The sequence below is a fragment of the Schistocerca cancellata genome, chromosome 3 (genome assembly GCF_023864275.1).
Source record: "Schistocerca cancellata isolate TAMUIC-IGC-003103 chromosome 3, iqSchCanc2.1, whole genome shotgun sequence".
NCBI lineage: Eukaryota > Metazoa > Arthropoda > Insecta > Orthoptera > Acrididae > Schistocerca > Schistocerca cancellata.
The window spans coordinates 390,421,755-390,443,837 of NC_064628.1; the positions used below are offsets into that span (position 1 = coordinate 390,421,755).

General features: G+C 45.6%; 1 protein-coding gene across 1 annotated transcript in view; it reads right to left on the reverse strand.

Moving 5' to 3' along the window:
• The window catches only part of LOC126175113 (uncharacterized), a 235,849-nt gene that overhangs the window by 40,698 nt on the left and 173,068 nt on the right, over nucleotides 1–22,083 (reverse strand). Inside the window, exon 4 of the mRNA XM_049921666.1 lies at nucleotides 1,317–1,526. Coding sequence (XP_049777623.1) covers nucleotides 1,317–1,526 — 210 coding nt within the window. The remainder of the gene's footprint in view (nucleotides 1–1,316; nucleotides 1,527–22,083) is intronic.

The window sequence follows — 22,083 nt, forward strand, 5'->3', positions numbered from 1 at the left end:
AAATTTGGTAAAGTTTAGCAACATGCTTGGCAATACTAACGCAACGACTTATTTTAGACTACGTGCTGAAGGAAGGCAACCCTATGTTTACAGCATTTGTAAATTTCTTCTGACAATGTTGAGTGATCTTAGAAATTCTGAAAGTAGTAAAAGGTTATTTGCAACTAGTACAGAAACTAGACGGCAGTTATAAGAGTCAAAGGACACGAAACGAAAGCAGTAGTTGAGAAGGAAGTGAGACAAGATATTCAGTCTGTACATTAAGCAAGCAATAAAGGAAACGAAAGAAAGTTTAGGAAGAAGAAATAAAAGCGTTGATGTTTGCCGCTTACATTGTAGTTCTGTCAGAGACATCAAAGGACTACGAAGGGCAGTTGAACGGAATGGACAGTGTCTTGAAAAGAGTATATAAGATGAACATCAACGAACGCGAGACAAGTATAATGAAATGTAGTCGAATTAAATTAGGTGATGCTGAGGGAATTAGATTAGGAATTGAGACCCTGAAAGTAGTAGATGAATTTCTCTATTTGGGCAGCAAAATAGCTGATGGTGGCTGAAGTAGAGAGGATATACAGTAGAGAGACTATAGCAAGAAAAGCACTTCCGAAGTAGAGGAATATGTTAACAGCTTATGCCACTTTACGTAAGTGTTGGAAAGTTTTTTCTAAAGGTATTTGTCTGGAGCGTAGCCTTCCACGGAAGTGAAACATGAATGATAAACGGTTCAGACAAGAAGGGAATATAAACTTTTGAAATGATGTGCTATAGTAAAATAGTAGATGGGGATATCGAATAAAAATGAGGAGGTACTGAATCGCATAGGGGAAAAAAGGAATTATTGCATAAGTTGACTAAAAGAATGGAATGGTTGGTAGGATGCATGCCGAGGTAACAAGGAATTTTCAATTTGGTATTGGAAGGAGGGGTGGGGTGGAGGTAGGGGGAGTAAAAAGTGTAGAGGTAGATAAATGCTTGAATACAGAAGGTAGGTTGAAATAGAAGTGACTTGCATTAATTAAGCAAAGATGAAGAGGTTTGGAAAGTATAGACTATCATGGACAACTGCGGTCAAACCAGTCTTCGGACTGAAGGCCACAACAACACATAACCACTTGACATAGCTGGCAGCCTAAGGAGTTTTTAGAAAGTCATATCGCAGCGAGAGCGGCCATTATACGGAGTCAGACTGTTGTTGTGGCTTGCTAGGGTTCAGTGGTGGATATGTTGGTTTAGTGTCCTGCGAAGTTCCTGACAAGAGCCTCCAATTAAAAGTTCCGACCTCGCCAGCTCATTCCAGATCGTCAGCTAGTTACCTTCTTCGAGGCGCGTCAATCTCGCTTCGCGTCCGCTGTCGCTCGCGTCGATGTCGTCATCGTAGTCGCCGCTACCGCCAGCAGGGGAGGAGAAGAGTCCCGGGATCTGCAGCTTCACCTCCACCTGGCCAGTCGCCGGGTTGCGCCGTACCAGCACCCAGTTGAAGACGCGCACCGACCAGTTCTTGCCCCCCTGCACGTCTATGTCACCTGCGCAAGGAAGATGCAAGCATGTACACTAGAGGCACCGGCTGTCTTTTTGGGAAGCTGTTGGGAAGCTGTTGGTTCCTACGTGAATACGTCACTAGCATGAAAGCAGAGTCATTACTAAGTTGCACTTCGCCCTAAGAGAAATGAACGTTCTACACTGAAGCGCCAAAGAAACTGGTATAGGCATACGTATCCAAATACAGAGATATGTAAACAGGCAGAATACGGCGGTGCGGTTGGCAAGGCCTATATAAGACAAGTGTCTGACGCAGTTGTTAGATCGGTAACTGCTGCTTCAATGGCTGGTTAACAAGATCTAACGGACAGGCAACCAAATCTGCCATAGCGGAGCTCGGTCATTCAATGGACTACAACAACACCAAAATTGTGACACAGACTCCAAGATTTTGGGGCAGTGTCATAAAGGAGGCCATCGATATCAAGGTCACAGACAACCTAATAAACCGAGACAGCAGTTACCAGCTCAGCTCGGCGTGGAGTCCGGTTCTGGAGCTTATCAGGGCCCAACGAATGGAACCAAGAGACTCCTCAAGAGGTAGTAACATCGCAGGAGAAGCGCCTGGCGGGCGCGGACCGCGAACGCAACTCCCGACGCAGGACGGGCCTCTGACAGGCGCCACGACCGCAGATGATGGGCGAGCCGAGCACGGTTACTGTCAGAGCACCAGGGAAGTGAAAACACCTCAGGAACAGCAGCGAACGGAGCGCCCGACGCGAGACGGGCCTCAGACAGCTGCCACAACTGCAGATGGTCGACGAGGTGGGCGCGGACGTCCGTGGGAGCGCCAGGGAAGCGCCAAAACCTCAGGAGCAGCACCAGGTGGGCGCCGACCGCGAACGGAACGTTCGACACAGGACAGGCCTCAGACAGCTGCCACAGATGGCGACCAAGTCGGGCGCGGACGTCCGAGGGAGCACCGGGGAAGAGACAACACATTACAGGCAGCGCCCTCTGGGCATAAATACTGGACAAGATCCTCCAATACGGCATTCTCAGGTAGCACGTGAAGAAGGCAACGAGTTACGTGGCCGAAATATTGTGCCAGAGCGACACAAAGATCCGGCAGTAAACCTGAATATTCCACATGTCAAGATCTAACTAAGTTTGGATGTGGTATTATAGTCGGCGCACGAGCGACAGGACACAGCATCTCCGAGGTAGCGGTGAAGTGGGGTTTTCCCGTACCATCATTTCACGAGTGCACCGTGAATATCAGGTATCCGGTAAAAGATCAAATCTCCGACATCGCTGCGGCTGGAAAAAGATCCTGCAAGAACGGGACCAACGATGACTGTATAGAAACGTTAAACATGACAGAAGTGCAACCCTTCCTCAAATTGCTGCAAATTTCAATGCTGAGCCACCAAAAAGTGTCAGCATGCGAACCATTCAACGAAACATCATCAATACGGGCTTTTAGAGTTGAAGGCCCACTCATGTAACCTCGATGCACGACACAAAGCTTTACGAGTTGCCTGGGCCGCCAACACCGACACTCGACTATTGATGACTGGAAACATGCCTGGTCGGACGAGTCTCGTTTCAAATTGCATCGAACGCATGCACTTGAACGGGTGTGGAGAAAAACTTCATCAATCCGTGCACCCTGTATGTCAGCAAGCGTCAGTTCAAGCTGGTGGAGGCTTTGTAATTATCTGGGGCGTGTGAAGTTGGAGCTATATGGGACCCCTGACGCATCTAGATATAAGTCTCACAGGTGACACGTACGTAAGCATCATGTCTGATCATCTGCATCTATTCATTTCCATTGTGCATTCCAACGGACATGGGCAATTTCCATCAGGACAATGCGACCCCCACCCCCCTCGTCCATAATTGGTACACAGTGGCTTGAGGAACACTCTTGTGCGTTTAAATACTTCCATTAGTCACCAAACTCCCTAAACATGAACATTATTGAGAATATCTGGAATGGCTTGCAATGCGCCGTTCAGAAGAGATCTCTACCCCATCGTAATCTCACGGATTTATGGACAGCCCTGCAGGATTCACTGTGTCAGTTCCCTGCAGCACTACTTCAGACATTAGTCGATTCCATGCGACGTCGTGTTACGGCAGTTCTGCGAGCTCGCTGGTGCCCTACACGATATTAGGCAGTTGTCCAGTTTCTTTGGCTCTTCAGTGTACATTATATATTACATAGTATTAGTTTCTTCTAAGTTACAAAAGATCGTCAAAGTGAGTCGCAATGCAAGCATTCACAAGTCGCATCATGGATTGCCTCACTCTTTCAGACACTCCAGGTTGCAGCCAGTTAGCAACACAGACAACAGTAAGGACACAGTTCTAGTAATTTCACATCAGAACTGGTTCAGCACACACAATACTTTTCCAGAATGAGATTTTCACTCTGCAGCGGATTGTCGCTGACATGAAACTTCCTGGTAGATTAATACAGTTTTAATCTGCCAGGAAGTTTCACATACAATACTGTTCGCATCCCTCACATGTAAAAATCGAGGGGGTGTAAGTCCAGTGACCGAGGGGCTACGAACAAAGGACTCTTACTGGGGAAGATGTTACTGAGGGGTTGATGAAGGATGTTCGGATGTGGGCTTGTGGTCTATCGTGCATCAGCAAAGTTACCTGTGAATTCCTAAAGGTACATTCTCGAGCAAAGGAGACAGAGTGTTCAGGAGGAATACCATATACACCTGCCCTTTATGGCATTGTGTCAGTGTGACCACTGATAATGTGTTAATGTGCTACAGCACACTGTAAATATAGCTCTATAATTATACCATTTATCTTCGAATGCGAGGTCGAAACTGCACTGAAATTGGGCCATTTCTCTTTGAATGCATGCTGGTATGCAAACAACATGGACGAAAGCATGTTTTCTAGCACTCTCTACACTATAACTTGTAAGTAGGCTGTTTAGGTTTTTATATTGGTAACGCCACATAGCGCTCTGTATGAAAATCACTGGCTGTGCTGTGTGCAGTCTGTGGCTGGGTGGCATTGTTGTAATATTCGTTATTGTAGTGTTGGGCAACTGGAAACAGCGCGTAGCGTTGCGCAGTTGGAGGTGAGCCGCTAGCAGTGGTGGATGTGGGGAAGTGAGATGGCGGATTTTTGAGAGCGGATGATCTGGACGCGTGTCCGTCAGAAACAGTACATTTGTAAGAATGGATATCATGAACTGCTATATATATTATGACTTTTGAACACTATTAAGGTAAATACATTGTTTGTTCTCTATCAAAATCTTTCATTTGCTAACTATGCCTATCAGTAGTTAGTGCCTTCAGTAGTTTGAATCTTTTATTTAGCTGGCAGTAGTGGCGCTCGCTGTATTGCAGTAGTTCGAGTAACGAAGATTTTTCTGAGGTAAGTGATTCGTGAAAGGTATAGGTTAATGTTAGTCAGGGCCATTCTTTTGTAGGGATTTTTGAAAGTCAGATTGCGTTGCGCTAAAAAATATTTTGCGTCAGTTTAGTGTTGATCAGAATAGGTAAAGAGCGAAATGTCTGAGTAAGTTCAGTTTTGCTCAGCTGTTTGAAAATCAAAGAATGTAAGAGGTTTATCAGCACAGTAAGTCATAATTTTCCAAAGGGTACGTTTCAAACTGAAAATCGCAGTGTCGAGAGCTGAAATGATTTTAGCCACACTATGGTCCACTCAAGGAAGAGAAGTAGCTGTCTGCGTGAAACTGTGCTTGCATTGTTGTGACGTCAGTTCTGCAGGCACTAACTGTGCTATAATCCTCGCAACATCACAGAAATAACATGAGGTCTAGCAGTATCCCCACCATACCGTCCGAGCTCCCACCAAGCGACCAATGGAAAGTCTGACCTGAAAGACCAATCGAGAAGTGCCGTATCCCACCCATGTGCAGGTTGATATTACGAATGTCGTTTTTGGCGCATTGAAGATTTATCGCAAGCACGTCTTCTCTGGTACCATTTCATACGTCGTGTGACTAGGGCCTCCCGTCGGATAGACTGTTCGCCGGGTGCAAGTCTTTCGATTTGACGCCACTTCGGCGACTTGCGCGGCGATGGGGATGAAATGATGATGATTAGGACAGCACAACACCCAGTCCCTGAGCGGAGAAAATCTCCGACCCAGCCGGGAATCGAACCCGGGCCCGTAGGATTGGTTCAAAATGGTTGAAATGGCTCTGAGTACTATGCGACTTAACTTCTGAGGTCATCAGTCGCCTAGAACTTAGAGCTAATTAAACCTAACTAACCTACAGACATCACACACATCCATGCCCGAGGCAGAATTTGAACCTGGGACCGTAGTGGTCGCTCGGCTCCACTCTGTAGCGCCTAGAACCGCACGCTCACTCCGGCCGGCCCCGTAGGATTGACATTCTGTCGCGATGACCACTCAGCTACCGGGGACGGACGCCATTTCTTATAATTAAATGTCGGTTAATGATGTATCATCAGTAAAAACCTTCAAGATCTCCAAACATAAATAATAATATTGTGAGATGTTGTGTGTTTTCGGCATAGCCATGCGGTTAGATTCGTCGACTTACGGGATTGAAGTAAGTACTCGTATTTGAATCCTTTTGTACGTAAGTACTTTTTTCCTTCATCACGTTTGTATTAGATTCCATGATCAAGAATGACTTTCGTATTTTTCCTTGTCATAAATATTTCACCGTTCTGTCCAAATCGTGAATTCCGAGGGTGTGGTTAAGCATGAGAACTGAGAAGAATCTGTTAACCAACGCTGATCATCTCAGCTCCACAGTTATAGATAAACTGTGCAGTAGAAAACCGCTACATATGGACCCTTTTTCGTCGTTGGGTGAGTCTAACTTAATATATTTTTTGTGAATTTGTTTTCTGTTTATTTTTGCAGTATTGTATCACATCACCAAAATTTTCAACGAGCCGCCCACTGCACTGTAACAAAAAAAAAAAAAAAAATGGTCAAGTCCAAGTAGGTGGGCACCAATGATTACCATCAGACGCTGATGCCACGCCGTTGCTGATATGGCATTTCAACTGTTTTCTGTAGTTCATAAATAGGGATTATGTAGGTTTATGGCGACGTCTTTAGCAAATATCGCTCCTCCATTGAAAATTATTAAGGACAGAAATCCCATATAGCAGGTGTTCTGTGGAAGAAACTCCGCTGCCAGTAATCGCTGAAAACGTTGTAGGCCATAAATATAGCGTCATTCTCCATACAGAACACACGACACTTATTTTTCGGCTTACTCTGTGTTAGCAAGCCATGTGCCTGGAGTTTATGATGACAATGGTATCACTGCAGTGCAGAAACGGGAATGGATAACGGATCACTGTGCTTTGGTTGGCTGAAACCACACCAACTGTAAATATTGTAAATTTGTGGTAATGTCTTATGGGACCAAACTGCTTAGGTCATCGGTCCCTAAGCTTACACACTACTTAATCTAACTTAAACTAACTTACGCTATGGACAGCATACACACCCATGCCTAAGGAAGGACTCGAACCTCCGATGGTGGATGGGTGGGGAGGGGGGGGGGGGCGCTGCCCGGACCGTGACAATGCGCCTGAGACCACGCGGCTACCCCGCGCGGCACGCCACCTGAGATGCAGTCAGATGTACAGGGTGTTTTACTATCACATCTCCAAACGGTAGTGTTGATAGAGGATAATGATATAAGGAAAAAATCCTTGTAAACATCAGTCCAAAAGCAAATGGTTTTCCCAATAACTACTTCATTGTACTTCGTGTTACCTCTAATGGTACGCTATATGTTTTATGCTCACATGCTCTCCGTGACGTCTCACGTAGCCATTAATCGTTACAGCGCGGAAATGCTGTAACGAATATATTTTGAGGACGCCGCGCTTGGAGTCGTGGTTTGTGGAGTGGGGAGGGGGGGAGGGGGATGCGAGGTGGGTCTTGGTATCAGATTCCTATTTGAGCTAGAAACATGAGCTTAAAAAATTTTTGGTTTAGCTCGGACCAGCAGCCATTTGTGGGGCCAGTCGAACACCTGTCCTCCTGTAGCTAAGTTACAGTGAGTTAAGCAAGGTTTCAACGACGAACCAGAGCTGGCGCCCAGGCAAACTGTGCGAATCGATTAATTCTTGTCGAAAAATATGTTTATTGGACTGAAATTAATGCTCAGCTACTGGCAACCTTTTATGTGCCTCTTTCAGACTTCACGCTCAAGTATACTATGTGATCAAAAGTATCCGGACACACCCAAAAACAGACGTTTTTCGTATTAGGTGCATTTTGCTGCCACCTACTGTCAGGTACTCCATATCAGCGACCTCAGTAGTCATTAGACATCGTGAGAGAGCAGAATGTGGTTAGACACGGGACTCGCATTCGGGAGGACGACGGTTCAATCCCGCGTCCGGCCATCCTGATTTAGGTTTTCCGTGATTTCCCTAAATCACTCCAGGCATATGCCGGGATGGTTCCTTTCAAAGGGCACGGCCGAGTTCCTTCCTCGTCCTTCCCTAATCCGATGAGACCGATGACCTCGCTGTCTGGTCTCCTTCCCCGAAACAACACAACAACACACACAGAGCAGAATGGGGCGCTCCGCGGACCTTGCGGACTTCGAAACGTGGTCAGGTGATTGGGTGTCACTTGTGTCATACCTCTGTACGCGAGACTTACAAACTCCTAAACATCCCTAGGTCCACTGTTTCAGATGTGGTAGTGAAGTGGAACCGTGAAGGGACGCGTACAGCACAAGAGCGTACAGGCCGACCTCGTCTGTTGACTGACAGTGACCGCCGACAGTTGAAGAGAGTCGTAATGTGTAATAGGCAGACATCTATCCAGACCGTCACACAGGAATTCCAAACTGCATCAGGATCCACTGAAAGTACTATGACAGTTAGGAGGGAGGTGAGAAAACTTGAATTTCATGGTCGCGCGTGGCCAATCTTTTTATGGAAGATTTTGAGGAGCGACCACGCGCCTCGGCCACTTTTAAACCAACAGTATTTTGGCGGTATGTTGACGACACTTTTATAGTTTGGCCTCATGGTTTGGATCGTGTGCGAGAGTTCCTACAACATCTGAAATCCATAGACGAAAACATAAACTCTGCGCTGAAGTTGGAGAAGGAGGGTTGCCTGCAGTTTTTAGACATCTTGGTGCGACTTAAGAGCGATTACACACTTGGTCATTTAGTATATAGAAAGCCCACTCACACAGACCTTTACTTGCAAGCCGCTAGTTGCCACCATCCGGCACAAACGATGCGTGTTTTGAAGAGCTTGATTCGACGAGTCCACGTCATATCTGACACTGGTAGTTTCCAAACGGAACTCGAGCACCTGCGGACTGTTTCTCTGAAGAATGGGTATTCGTCCTAGCAAATGGAGAGAGCGCTCAGACCTGTAAACGACGGAGCAAAGTAGAGGAAGAGGCCTTTAAAACGACTGCCTATTTACCGTATATTGGTAATATTTCAGCGCAAATAGGCAGAATATTAAGTAAATATAAAGTGAAAGCAATCTTTCACTTTCTTGCAAAAATTTCGTCGCTATTGGAATCTGTCAAAGACGAACTAGAGCTGCGCAAGGCAGTTGTTTACAGGATTCCGTGTGTATGCGGCAAATCTTATATAGGGCAAACAACGCTTACTGTGGAGGATCGCATTGTAGAACATCTATGGCATAATCGCCTCCGTCAGCCTTGTAAGTCTGCCATCGCCGAAAAATGTATTTCCACTGGTCATGTAGTGAATTACAGTGAGACAAAAACTGTAGCCCATACGTCTAACTTTCGGAGTTCTATTATTAATGAATCAGTGGAAATACGTCTGCCTGACAGTTATACACTTATTAACCGAGACTGCGGTTTTCAAATGAATTCGGCATGGCATCCAGTCGTTCAAAAACTTCGTGTCCTCCGTAGCCGGCGTAGCTCTGTGATGGAACCGCGGGAAGAAAATCGAACTGATATCGATACGGCGAGTTTTCACCACGGAGGGCGCGCGGCGCAGCAGAATCGAACGCGTTCAAGTAGCGCACGCGCAACGCCAAATGAATCTACCACCCATGTGCCGGCAGGGCCTTAAATACTAGAGCTCAGTGAATTTTCGCCCCTATCACCTGAAGATGGCCAAAAGAGTCTGCGCCGGAATATTGTGGCAGGAAGTTACAAACATCGGGAAGTTCTCCCGAAATTTTGTGGAAGAACTTTGCGGTTGTCGTCATGAAAAATTGGGTTATGAATGGCCTCTTGCGACGCTACTCGCTCCAAATGTACATTGCATGACGTTCCCGTCGTAATGTTCTCTCGCTGACAGGATGGTATGGACTTCCAGTCACTACCTGCAGCAGTTCCTTTCGGGTTTGGACGCGGTTTTGATTCTGAAGCTGTGAAACGCGCCTCCGGTCCCTCTTAGTCAGGACTTTTTTCCGACCACAATTCTGACGTCGTGTTCACAGTCACATGGGCTACGCTACTGCTTGTGGACACGGTGAACACTCCACCGCGAAATAGCAACATATCCAGCAACTTCACATACCATATTCCCAAACACGAACCCCCGCCCTTTCTGCCACACTGTCACGTCTTAACATTTACTCGCATTTACGTACGACGTCTGATTGAAACACAAATGTCTCACTGATCGCCACTGCCTTATGCTCCAGTAGAGGCAGTGCGCGCACGGCTGAACACGTGACACGATCTCTGTCCACTGCTGTGGCTATTTTGTCGGATAAACTTATGACCAAAGTAGATGGAGAATTTTGGACGATGCCTCGATCCACGAATGTACGCAAAACGACGGGCGAAGGTCGCGAATAGATGGTTAAGATTACGGATATGCAGTGTGCACTTCATTCCAGGCACTGCTTGTGTTGGTTGACTAGAAAATCATTGTTTCACAATTGAGTATATGAAGAAGCTTGAGACTCTAAAAGTGAAAGCAAGTACCATGACGCCTCATCGTTGTCTATGGGCTCAACACCAGCTTATGAGTGAACTCAAACAGAACGGCGAGACTGTGGAAAACGAGGAATGCCCAGATTGAGGTCCAGTACGCAGCTTCAATTACGAGTTGGTACCGCTGAAGACTGAAATGCTTGGTAAGTCTAACAGAGGCTTATATACGCAATTGGATATGAAAGAGCTGATGACCATTATTACGATGATTACGAGCATGACCGTGATCATGATCATCACGAGCATTATCATAAGTACTATAGTGATGATGACAGAATGATAAGAACCACAATGACAAGATGATGGTGGGGGTCAATAAAGGACAGCATTTTACTGATAACTAAGCAGAGAGTGTATAAGATGTTAGACCAGGGAGAAGTACCTATCTCTTGCGGGTTTTCCCTCGCACCGTGCGCTCTGCTACTGTCGTCGACGTCATCGTCATCGCCGCTGGCGGCGGACGAGGAGATGTTGGGCATCAGCAGCTTGACCTCGACGCGGTCAGCGGTCGGTTCTCGCTTCACCAGCACCCAGCTGAAGACGTGCACGGACCAGTTCTTTGTCACCTGGACGACGGCGAGGAGCGTTGCCAGGGAACGGAACTGTAGTACTACACGGCTCAGTGTTGACGCCCGTCTAGCGATCGGGTCACGGAGATTTGGCTTGTGGTGCTCTGAGATGCCCATCCTGCTGTTCCTCCCCAGAAAAAAAGAGAAATGAAACGATCGTATGGCACTGATGGCCGGGAGACCCAATCTGGGGAAGTTCGGCCGCCGAGTTGCAAGTCTAATTTCAGGTGATACCACATTGAGCGACTTGCCGAGTCTACGAACGGAGAAAATCTCCAACCCGGGCCTGTGAATGGTATACAAACACGTTACCACTCAGCTAACCAGGCGGACGCACCAGAGAGAGATCAAGAATATCATACTTTTCGCCGACCAAGAAAAGCAATACGTTACCTGTCGGCCATATCTCACTTACTAACAATGCGACTGTGCAGCACAGACATCTGTGAATGTGTGGAAATATATCTCAGCGTACCATAGTCTAACAATTCGAAACAAATGAAAAAAAGTAACAGTATTGCTTCTAACTTCCTGTAAGATGGCGTACTGTAGTGTTCTGAAGTGTAGTTTACGTTTTCTTGTTTTTTTTTGTTTCTTTTTTGTTTTGTTTTTGTCATCAGTCTTCTGACTGGTTTGATACGGGCTGCCACGAATTTCTCTCCTGAACCAACCTCTTCATCTCAGAGTAGCACTTGCAACCTATGACCTCAATTATTTGGTGGATGTATTCCAATCTCTGTCTTCCTCTACAGTTTTTGCCCTCTACAGCTTCCTCTAGTACCATGGAAGCTAGTCCCTGATGTCTTAACAGATGTCCTATCATCCTGTCCCTGTCAGTGATTTACACATATTCCTTTCCTCTCCGATTCTGCGCAGAACCTCATTCCTTACCTTATCAGTCCATCCAATTTTAAACATTCGTCTGTAGCACCACATCTCAAATGCTTCGATTCTCTTCTGGTCCGGTTTTCCCACAGTCCACGATTCACTACCATACAATGCTGTGCTCCAAAGGTATATTCTCAGAAATTTCTTCTTCAAATTAAGGCCTATAATAGTAGACTTCTGTTGGCCAGGAATGTCCCCTGTTTGCCTGTGGTATTCTGCTTTTGATGTCCTCCTTGCTCCGTCCGTCATTGGTTATTTTGCTGCCTGGGTAGCAGAATTCCTTAACTTGGTCTACTTCGTGACCATCAATCCTGATGTTAAGTCTCTCGCTATCCTGATTTCTGCTACTTCTCATTACTTTCGTCTTTCTTGGATTTACTCTCCATATTCTTTTCTCATCGGACCGTCCATTCCATTCAGCAGATCATGTAATTCTTCTTCACTTTCACTCATGATAGCAATGTCGTCAGCGAATCGTATCATTGATATACTTTCACCTTGAATTTTAATTCCATTCCTGAACCTTTCTTTTATTTCCATCATTGCTTCTTCGATGTACAGATTGAACAGTAGGGGCGAAAGACTACAGCCCTCTCTTACACCATTTTTAATCCGAGAATTTCGTTCTTGGTCGTCCACTCTTATTGTTCCCTCTTTTTTCTTAAACATATTGTGTATTACCCGTCTCTCCTTACCGGTTGCCCCTATTTTTCTCAGAATTTCGAACATCTTGCACCATTTTACACTGTCGAACGCTTTTTGCAGTCGACAAATCCTATGAACGTGTTTTGATTTTTCTTTAGTCTAGCTTCCATTATTAACCTCAACGTCAGAATTGCCCCTCTCGTGCCTTTACCTTTCCGAAGGTCAAACTGATCGTCATCTAACACATCCTCAATTTTTCCCCATTATTCTGTAGATTACTATTGTCAGAAACTCGGACACATGAGCTGTTAAGCTGATCGTGGGATAATTCCCGTACTTGTCAGCTCTTGCAGTCTTCGGAATTGTGTGGATTATATTTTTCCGAAAGTCAGACGGTATACTGCCGGACTCCTAAATTCTACACACAAACGTGAATAATCGTTTTGTTCAAAAAATGGTTCAAATGGCTCTGAGCACTACGCAACTTAACTTCTGAGGTCATCAGTCGCCTAGAACTTAGAACTAATTAAACCTAACTAACCTACGGACATCACACACATCCATGCCCGACGCAGGATTCGAACCTGCGACCGTAGCGGTCGCCCGGCTCCAGACTGTAGCGCCTAGAACCGCACGGCCACTCCGGCCAACTATCGTTTTGTTGCCACTATCTCTAATGATTTTAGAAATTCCGATGGTATGTTATCGATCACTTCTGCCTTATTTGATATTAAGTCCTTTATAGCTCCCTACAATTCTGATTCTAATACTGGATCCCCTATCTCTTCTAAATCGACTCCGGTTTTTTTCTTCTATCACATCGGACAAATCTTCCCCCTCACAGAGGCCTTCAGTGTACTCTTTCCACCTATCCGCTCTCTCCTCTGCATTTAACAATGGAGTACCCGTGCACTTTTAATGTTACCATCCTTACTTTTAATTTCACCGAATGTTATTTTGACTTTCCTGTATGCTGTATCAATCCTTCTTTCATTTCTTTTTCGATTTCCTCACGTTTTTCATGCAGCCATTTTGTCTTCGCTTCCCTGCCATCTCCTACTCATTTCATTCCTCAGCGACTTGTATTTCTGTATTCCTGAATTTCCCTGAACTTTTTTGTACTTCCTTCTTTCATCGATCAGCTGAAATATTTCTTCTGTTACGCATGGTTTCTTTGAAGTTACGTGCTTTGCATCTATGTTTTTCTTTCCAGCTTCTGTGATTGCCCGTTTTAGTTTCAACTGTACTGCCTATTGGACTATTCTTTATTGGCGTAGTTTAGATTTATAAGTTACATAATATGTAGAATAGCTAAATGGCAACATTGATAATAGTTCATGTGGTTTATGCGATTTCAGTCTTTCTCGGCGTATTCCACTGATGAATTCTTCTCGGGTTATCAGCCGAGTGGTGGCGTCGTCTTGTCGCAACGTTTCAGTGAGTTCCGTACCCATCATCTTCTGACGAAGTGTAGGGATGCTGCTGCTCCTCTCATCATTTACTTTCCCCTCTTTGGGGAAGTGTGAGGGGAAGTTTGTAGCCTTTCGGCTTTTAATCCCTTGTGTACATGTGTGTGTGATTATATCTGTAGTTTTTTGGTGTCTGTGAAATGTGATGACTGTTCTGTTTGTGTCTGGTATTTGCCTGAGGTTGGCGAGATGTTTTGTGTTGTATGGGAAGGAGCAGGATTAGGGATTGGATATTGGGATTTTCTCTTCGACTTAATCGTCGAAGATCGTCATGGGGCGCTTGTGCTTGTCGCGGAACATGTCATACCGACCTAGGGAGTGGATGAGGGAGTTTCCCGATCTGGAAGAACCCTCATAGAAGGCCCTCGCCAGATCTTGGAAACGCTCTCTCAGGAGTGGGATTTCGGCTGCGGCGTGCAGATCATCTATGGGGAATCCGAGAGGTGGATGCAATGCCCTCCTGAGGGCACGGTTCTCCAGCCTCTGGAGTTTGTCCAGGTGCTGCTTCGCCGCGTATCCCCAGACAGAGCACGCATATTCCATTACTGGCTGGTACACATTTACTCCTACTGGGCAGGGAAGGGAGCTGGTTGAGTTCAGGATTGGGTATAGGATGGACATTCTGGCGCAGACCTTCCTGTGGACCTATTCTCTGTGGAGTTTCCACGTAAGACGAGAGTCCAAGGTTGCGCCAAGGTATTTGGCGGTTCTGCGCCAGAGGAGTTGGGTTCCGTTTAGGTGAAGGTGGAGGGGATGGGGGGACGTTGAGGAGGTTCGCGCCTTCCGAGTCTGCGGGTAATCAGCATAGCCTGCGTCTTTTCAGAGTTGATGGTGATGCGCCAGCGACGGGCCCAGGTTTCTGTGTCGTCTAAAACCCTTTGTAGCCGACCAGATCCTTGTTCGCATTTCTTGTGTAGAAGGCTGTGTCGTCCGCGTACTGTGCAGTGTGCATCAGGGGGGCCGTTGGTGTGTCCGCAGTGTACAGACTGCACAAGACGGGCCCCAGGACCGATCCCTGTGGCACCCCGGCACGAATATGCCTTTTGGAGGAGGTGGCAGTTTCTACTTTGACGGAGAAAGTTCTATTCGTGAGATAACTTTTGATCAGCTGAACTATGCTCCCGGGAAACCCTTGTGTGACAACTTCTAGAGTAGCCCTCTATGCCATACTGAGTCAAAGGGTTTGGCTACGTCTAGTAACACTATCCCGCAGTAGCGTCTGTGGGTGAAGCTCTCTGTGGCTGCTTCAACCATTCTCATGACTTGTTGTGGGGCAGAGTGGTTCTGCCGGAACCCGAATTGGAAATCCGGCAGAATTTGCTCTCTCGTAATATGTTCTTGTATGGGACTTAGCAGGAGGCGCTCATAGATCTTGCTGAGAGTTGGCAAGAGGCTAATCGGCCTGTAGTGCTGCGGGAATAGAGGGTCTTTCCCTGGTTTGTGTATCGCGACCACTTCCGCATGTTTCCAGCAAGCTGGGAACTCGCGGGAACGAGTAATCTCGTTGAGGACGTTCGCAAGGTGTGTGATCGCTGTGGGTGATAGATTTTTGACTAACTGATTAGTGACACTGTCGTGCCCTGGTGCCTTTTTTGTAGGGAGGGACCTAATTACTCTTGCCACGTCCTCAGAGACAAAAAGTATGAGTTCGTCCTCTGGGTCCTCCTCAGCATTGAGGAAGACAGCCAGTTGACGATTGACTACCTCTTCATGCTCTTCATCCTGGGGTTCTGCCGCTTGAAACTGCTTCTCGAAGGAGTCGGCGAGGGCGTAGGCCTTCCCAGCATGGCTGTAGACCAGACCCCGCTCGCCGTGCAGTGGCGGCATCCTAGGGCGCCTTTTTGTGAACTGTTTGGTTGCTTGCCGTAGTGCATGATCGTCTACTTTGACAGCTGTGAGGAAGTTTTGCCATTGCTGGTTTCTGTGCTCATTGAGCGCTACCTTCTGTTCTCTCCGTAGACGATTGAGCAGCTTCCTGGTGGCCTTATTTCTGGTGATCTTCCACTCTTTTGCCACTCCGAATTTGAGCTAGCAAATGTTCCAGGAGCTGTATTTGCGGCGATGGGCCATCCCTTTGTGGAGGGGTGGCCTCTTCCGCTGCCTGCAAGATGGTGCCTGTTAAGTCTCGTAGCGCTTGTTCTACTGTTTCAGCAGTAGGTGGCAGAGCGCGAGCGATATCAGAGGCGACAGTTTCTCGGTATCGCTCCCAGTCTGTACGTTTGTAAGACGTCTGGTACCGTGGGAGTGCTACCCATTCTCCGACATCGACCTCTAGAATCACTAGGTTATGGTCGGAGGACATTCTGTTGATCGTCCTTGCGGCCACAAACCCTACAATCCTCCTAGTGAAAACTATGCCTAACACATCGGGCCTGCCTCCATTTTTCGGAAAATGTGTGGTCTCGACTGGACCCCATGTTTCGAAGTGGTGGGCGCGCGCTAGTTGTTGCAGTTTGGCGCCTGCTCTGGAGGTTACTCTAGAGTTCCAATCTGGGTGTTTGGCATTGAAGTCTCCCCCTATTACGAGTTTGCCTTCAATTTGCCCTAGAGCAGCTATGTCTCCCTCATCTATCTGGTCATGTAGGGGGTCGGTAGACTGCAACAATTGTTAGGGGTCTGGTGGCAGTGGTTACTTCCACCGCCACTGCTTCGATTTTATTGGTAGCTGGTAAGAATACCTGGTGGTGGGGTATCCCTCTTTTTATGTATATGGCCACTCCTCCGCCTTGGGTTGGCCTGTCTTTGCGATAGCTAACATAGTTGGGGACTGTCGCTTTTATTCCCGGTTTTAGGTGGGTTTCCCCCATCGTGCATATGTCGATGGAGAACTCCTTCATGAGTTCTCTGAACTCGACCTCTCGATTAACAATGCCATCTGCGTTAAAGACGCACATTGTCAGGCCTTGGATGTTTGGTCGTCTATTCATGGTGGGGTTTTGAAACTACTGAGGAAGTCGCAGAGGGGAGCGACCGCTGGACTGCTGCCTGAAGGGCAACGAGGATCTGTGTGTTCTGCCTCTGGGCTTCCCTGAATTCCTTCATCATTTCCATGACGAGGTTCATGGTCTGCACCATAATGCCTAACACCTGATCCGAGGGTGTGGGCTGTGTGTAGGGTTCCCTAGAGCTTTCTCTGTCGTGGTGGACCTGGTCGTTGTTGCTGTCTGTTTCCCGGTGTTGTTCTTGTGATGGTGTCTGGTGTTGTGGTGATGGGGCTACGTTTTCACGGCTTCTTGAAGGAGAAACCACTTCTGTGTAAGTTGCCCTTGGTGTGTCTGGCCTTGGTTTTACCCAGGCCTTGTCCGTGTGTGTTGTCGTGTTTTGTTTTCTTGTGTGGCTGGATGGGATCGTGGTGTTTTGTTTGCGTGTGTGGGGGGCGGCCTTTGCGCCCTTTGCCTGCTGTGTGTGTCGTTTATGGACCTCACAACCTTGGTAACCCACTGTGTGGTTTTTGCCACACAGCGTGCACCTCATTTGTGGGTCCGTGTATTGTAGTGGTCGGGATGCTGTGTTCTGAATATCTATATAGCTGCTTGGCCGTCGTCCGCTGCTGTAGGCCGGCCAATCACGTTTCTCTGGAAGGGTGCACCGCGTCGGTGGTGGTGGTGGGGGGGGGGAAGGGGGAGGGGGCTGCGGCGTGTACCGACGTCGAGAGACCCGGTGGCTGTCCAATCTGTCTGCAGAGGCCGCTACCTTCAGATCCGAGCGTTCCTGACGTATTTGGATAATTGTGGGATTCCACGCTGCACTGAGCTCAGTGAAGCGTGGAATCCCACAATTGACCAAATACGTCAGGAACACTCCGATCTGAAGGCAGCGGCGTCCGCAGACAAATTGGAAACGTTGCGACAAGACAACGCCACCACTCGGCTAATAATCCGAGAAGCATTCATCAGTTTATGTGATTTATACCTTTTTCACGATCTATGGCGCATCGCGCTCGTTCGATTTTTCTGTATGGTTACAGTTACAACAATGACATGTGTACATGTCAGAAGATTTTTAAACGGACTAAGGCGTTGCAGTCATGGACCGTGCGGCTGGTCCCGGCGGAGGTTCGAGTCCTCCCTCGGGCATGGGTGTTTGTGTTGTCCTTAGGATAATTTAGGTTAAGTAGTGTGTACGCTTAGGGACTGACGACCTTAGCAGTTAAGTCCCATAAGATTTCACACACATTTGAACACATTTTTAAAGTTTGGCGTGTGCTAAAGCACAGACTTTTTAAGTGTACCACTTGATAAACCCTGCAAAACTGCAGTAATGAAAGAAAATAATATCCACAGTCAGTGGCGAGTACGATATCTTTTAAAGACTATTGCATTACTGCAGGAAGACAATCAGACATTTGTATGTTAAGCACATTTACACAGGAAACTCGAGTATGGTACTGACACGTGGTTCTTGCATCTACATCTAAACTCAAAAAGCCACCCTGCGATGTGTGGTGGAGGGTACTTTGTGCACCACTGCCAATAGCCCGTTCCGCTGTTCCAGTCGCGAATGACTGTCAGTAAGTCTCCAATCTCTCTAATTTTATCTTCGCATTCTTTCCGCGAGAAATGTTGGTTGACTCTTCTGGGAATCTACGCTCTAGGCAGTTTAACAGTAAGCGACCTAGTGATGCAGACTGCCTCTCTTGCAGCGCCTGCCACCGGAGTTGGGCGAGCATCTCTCGTGACACTTTCTTCGCCCTCACTATATGAACCTGAAACCAACCGCTCTGCTCTTATTTGGATCTTTGCCGTTTCCTCTATTACTTCTATCTGGTAGGGATCCCATATTGACGAGCGTAATTCAAGTATTGGTCAGACGACGGTTCTGCGAGCAGTTTCCTTCGTTGACGGACTGCATTCCCTAAGAATTCTTCCACCAAATTTCAGTTCGGTATTCTGCCTTTCCTACTATTACTTCGTATGTTGTCGTTTCACTTTAAATCGCTCCGTATACATACTCCTAGATATTTTATGGAAGTACATTATATTACACTTACATTACATTAACACTTGCTCGATAGTTCATGGTACGATATTTTGTAATGATGTGGAACGTGCCAGTTTAACATAAGTTTTCTTTACACATATTTTTTTTACAGTTACTACATATCTAAAAATCCATCTATTGAGTAGAAGAAGCTGTCATTCAGAAATAATTGTAATTTGTTTTTGAATGATGGTAGGCTATCTGTCAGACTTTTAATGCTATTTGGCAAATCACCAAAGATTTTTGTAACAGCATAATTCACCCTTTTTGTGCGAGTGTCAGGTTTAACCGAGAATACTGAAGAGCATTCTTCCTTCTATTGTTGTAGCTATGCACTACGCTGTTATTTTTGAATTGGGGTGGTTTATTAATAACAAATTTCATAAGTGACTGAATGTAATGCGAAGGTACTGTCAATATCCCGAGTTGCTTAAATAAATGTCTGCGACATGATCTTGGGTGAGCTCCAGCTATTATTCTGATTACACACCTTTGAGCAATTAATACTTTTTCTCTTAATGATGAATTAACTCAAAATATGATGGCATAAGAAAGCAGTGAATGGAAATAGGCATTGCAGGCCAATTTACTGATATGTTTATCCCGAAATTTGCAATAACCCTAATAACATAAGTAGCTGAACCTAACCATGTCATTGATACGTTTCTTCCAATCCAATTTCTCATCGACGCACACATCCAGAAATTTAGAATATCCTGCCTTAGCAACAGATTTCTGTTCATAGTCTATATTTATCAACAGTGTTATGCCATTTACTGTACAGAATTGTGTATACTGTGCTTTCTCAAAATTTAGTGAGAGACAATTTTCAGAAAAACACTTATAATTTTCTGAAACACATTATTTACAATTTACTCAGCTGATTATTGTTTGTTGGGTGTGATTACTATACTTGCATCATCAGCAAAAAGAACCAGCTTTGCATCTTCATGAATGTAGAGTGACAAGTCATTGATATATATTAAGAACAATGAGGGACTCAAGACTGAACCCTGTGGGGCACCATTCTTGATACCTCCCCAGTTAGAGGACTCTGCTGATTTTTGCAGACTATGTGTACTATTAATTTCAACCTTCTGCATTCTTCCAGTTAAATATGAATTAAACCATTTGTGCCCTGTTCCACTCATACCACTATACTTAAGCTTATCTAGAAGAATTTCGTGATTCGCACAGTTAACAGCCCCTGAGAGATCACAAAATACCCCAATGGGTGATGTTCCATTATTCAATGCATTTAATATTTGATCAGTAAAAGCATATATAGCATTTTTTGTTGAAAAGCCTTTCTGAAAGCCAATTTGGCATTTTGTTAGTACTTCATTTTTAGAAACATGTGATGCTACGCTTGAATACATTACCTGTTCAATAATTTTGGATAAACAAGTGAGATTGGACGGTAGTTGTTAGCATCAGACCTATCCTCTTTTTTATGCAATGCTTTCACAATAGCTTATTTCAGTCTATCTGGAAAAATGCCCTGTTTCGGTGACCTACTATATATGTGGCTGAGAATTCTACTTATCTGTTGGGAACAAGCTTTTAGGACTCTGTCGGAAATGCCATCAATTTCAGGTGAGCTTTTACTTCTGAGTAAGTAGCTGCTTCCAGGGACTGTTCTGTAATTGTGTATGCATACAATAAAGTGTCTTTATGTACATGCAATACCTTACATTTGTTTATGTTGAGGGTCAACTGTCGCTCTTTGCACCAAACGTCGTTCCTCTGCAGGTCTTCCTGTATTGCGCTACAATTTCTTTAGCTTCGCGACTTTTCTGTATATAACAGTATCATCCGCGAAAGGCCTCATGGAACTGCCGATGTTGTCTGCTACGCCATTTACATATACTGTGAAAAATAACGGACCTATAATGCTTCCTTAAGGTACGCCCGAAGTTACTTTTGCGTCTGAACACTTCTCTCCATTGTGGATGCCATGCCATGATCTGTTTTACATAAACTCCTCAGTCCGGTCGTATAATTGGTCTGATATTCTGCACTCTCGTACTTTGTTCAATAAGCGGCAGTGCAGAACTGTATCAAACGCCTCACGGAAGTCAAAGAATACGGCATCTACTTCGGCTCCTGTACCTGCTGCTTCCTGGGTCTCGTGGATAAACAAAGCGAGCTGGGTTTCACGCGACTGTTATTTTGGGAGCCCATGTTGGTTCCGACAGAAAAGATTTTCGGTCTGCAGAAACGTCATAATGCGCTAGCATAAAACACGTTCCAAAATTAAGCGAAAGGCAGGCGTCACAGATATGCCTATAGTTTTGTGCGTCTACTCGACGACACTTCTTGAAAACGGGATTGGGTTACACTGCTGCTGGAAGAAGCCCAAGTTCTTTCACATGCTCCATGCTGAATCGTATTCGTATGCCGTCAGGTCCAGTGGTATATCCTCTGTTGAGCGATTTCAGTTGCTTTCCTATTATAACATTATTTGTTTATGGTTTATCAAAATTTTTTATAATTTTTTGCTTTAAATTTTCGCATATTCGTACTATAAGTAGATTTTCTGTATATGTTAAGTAAAGTGTGCTATTACTGGAGGTTGAAGTCTTTTGCATTGTACGTGAGTAATGTATGTAGAATACTATGTAAATTGTTTATTACGTTGAATAATTTTCTGGTGACTTTCTGTATTTAAAAATATTTGTGTGTATTAACCTATCTTATAAACGTAATTTAATTTGTAGTGACATTTCGCGCCTATATTCGTTTTTACTTACGTTTTCGTGTGGCAAGCCCCTTTATTCTCAGCATGATGGTGAGGTGTTGTGATGCACACGTAAATATAACACAAATTTTCACAAATAAGGTCTTAAAATCACTTTGCACTTTACCAAAACGCAGTGTAATTGTGGTTGCTGTGTTTCCCAGCCCAGTCAGTGTTAATTTGTTCACCAGTGAGTTCGGCGCCGAATTTTAACTGGACAAGGACACACAACAACCACACTTACACTGTGTTTTGGTGAACTCTAAAGTGCTTTTACGACCGTATTTGTGAAAACACGTGTTATATTTACGTGTGCATCAATACACCTCACCATGGTGCTGAG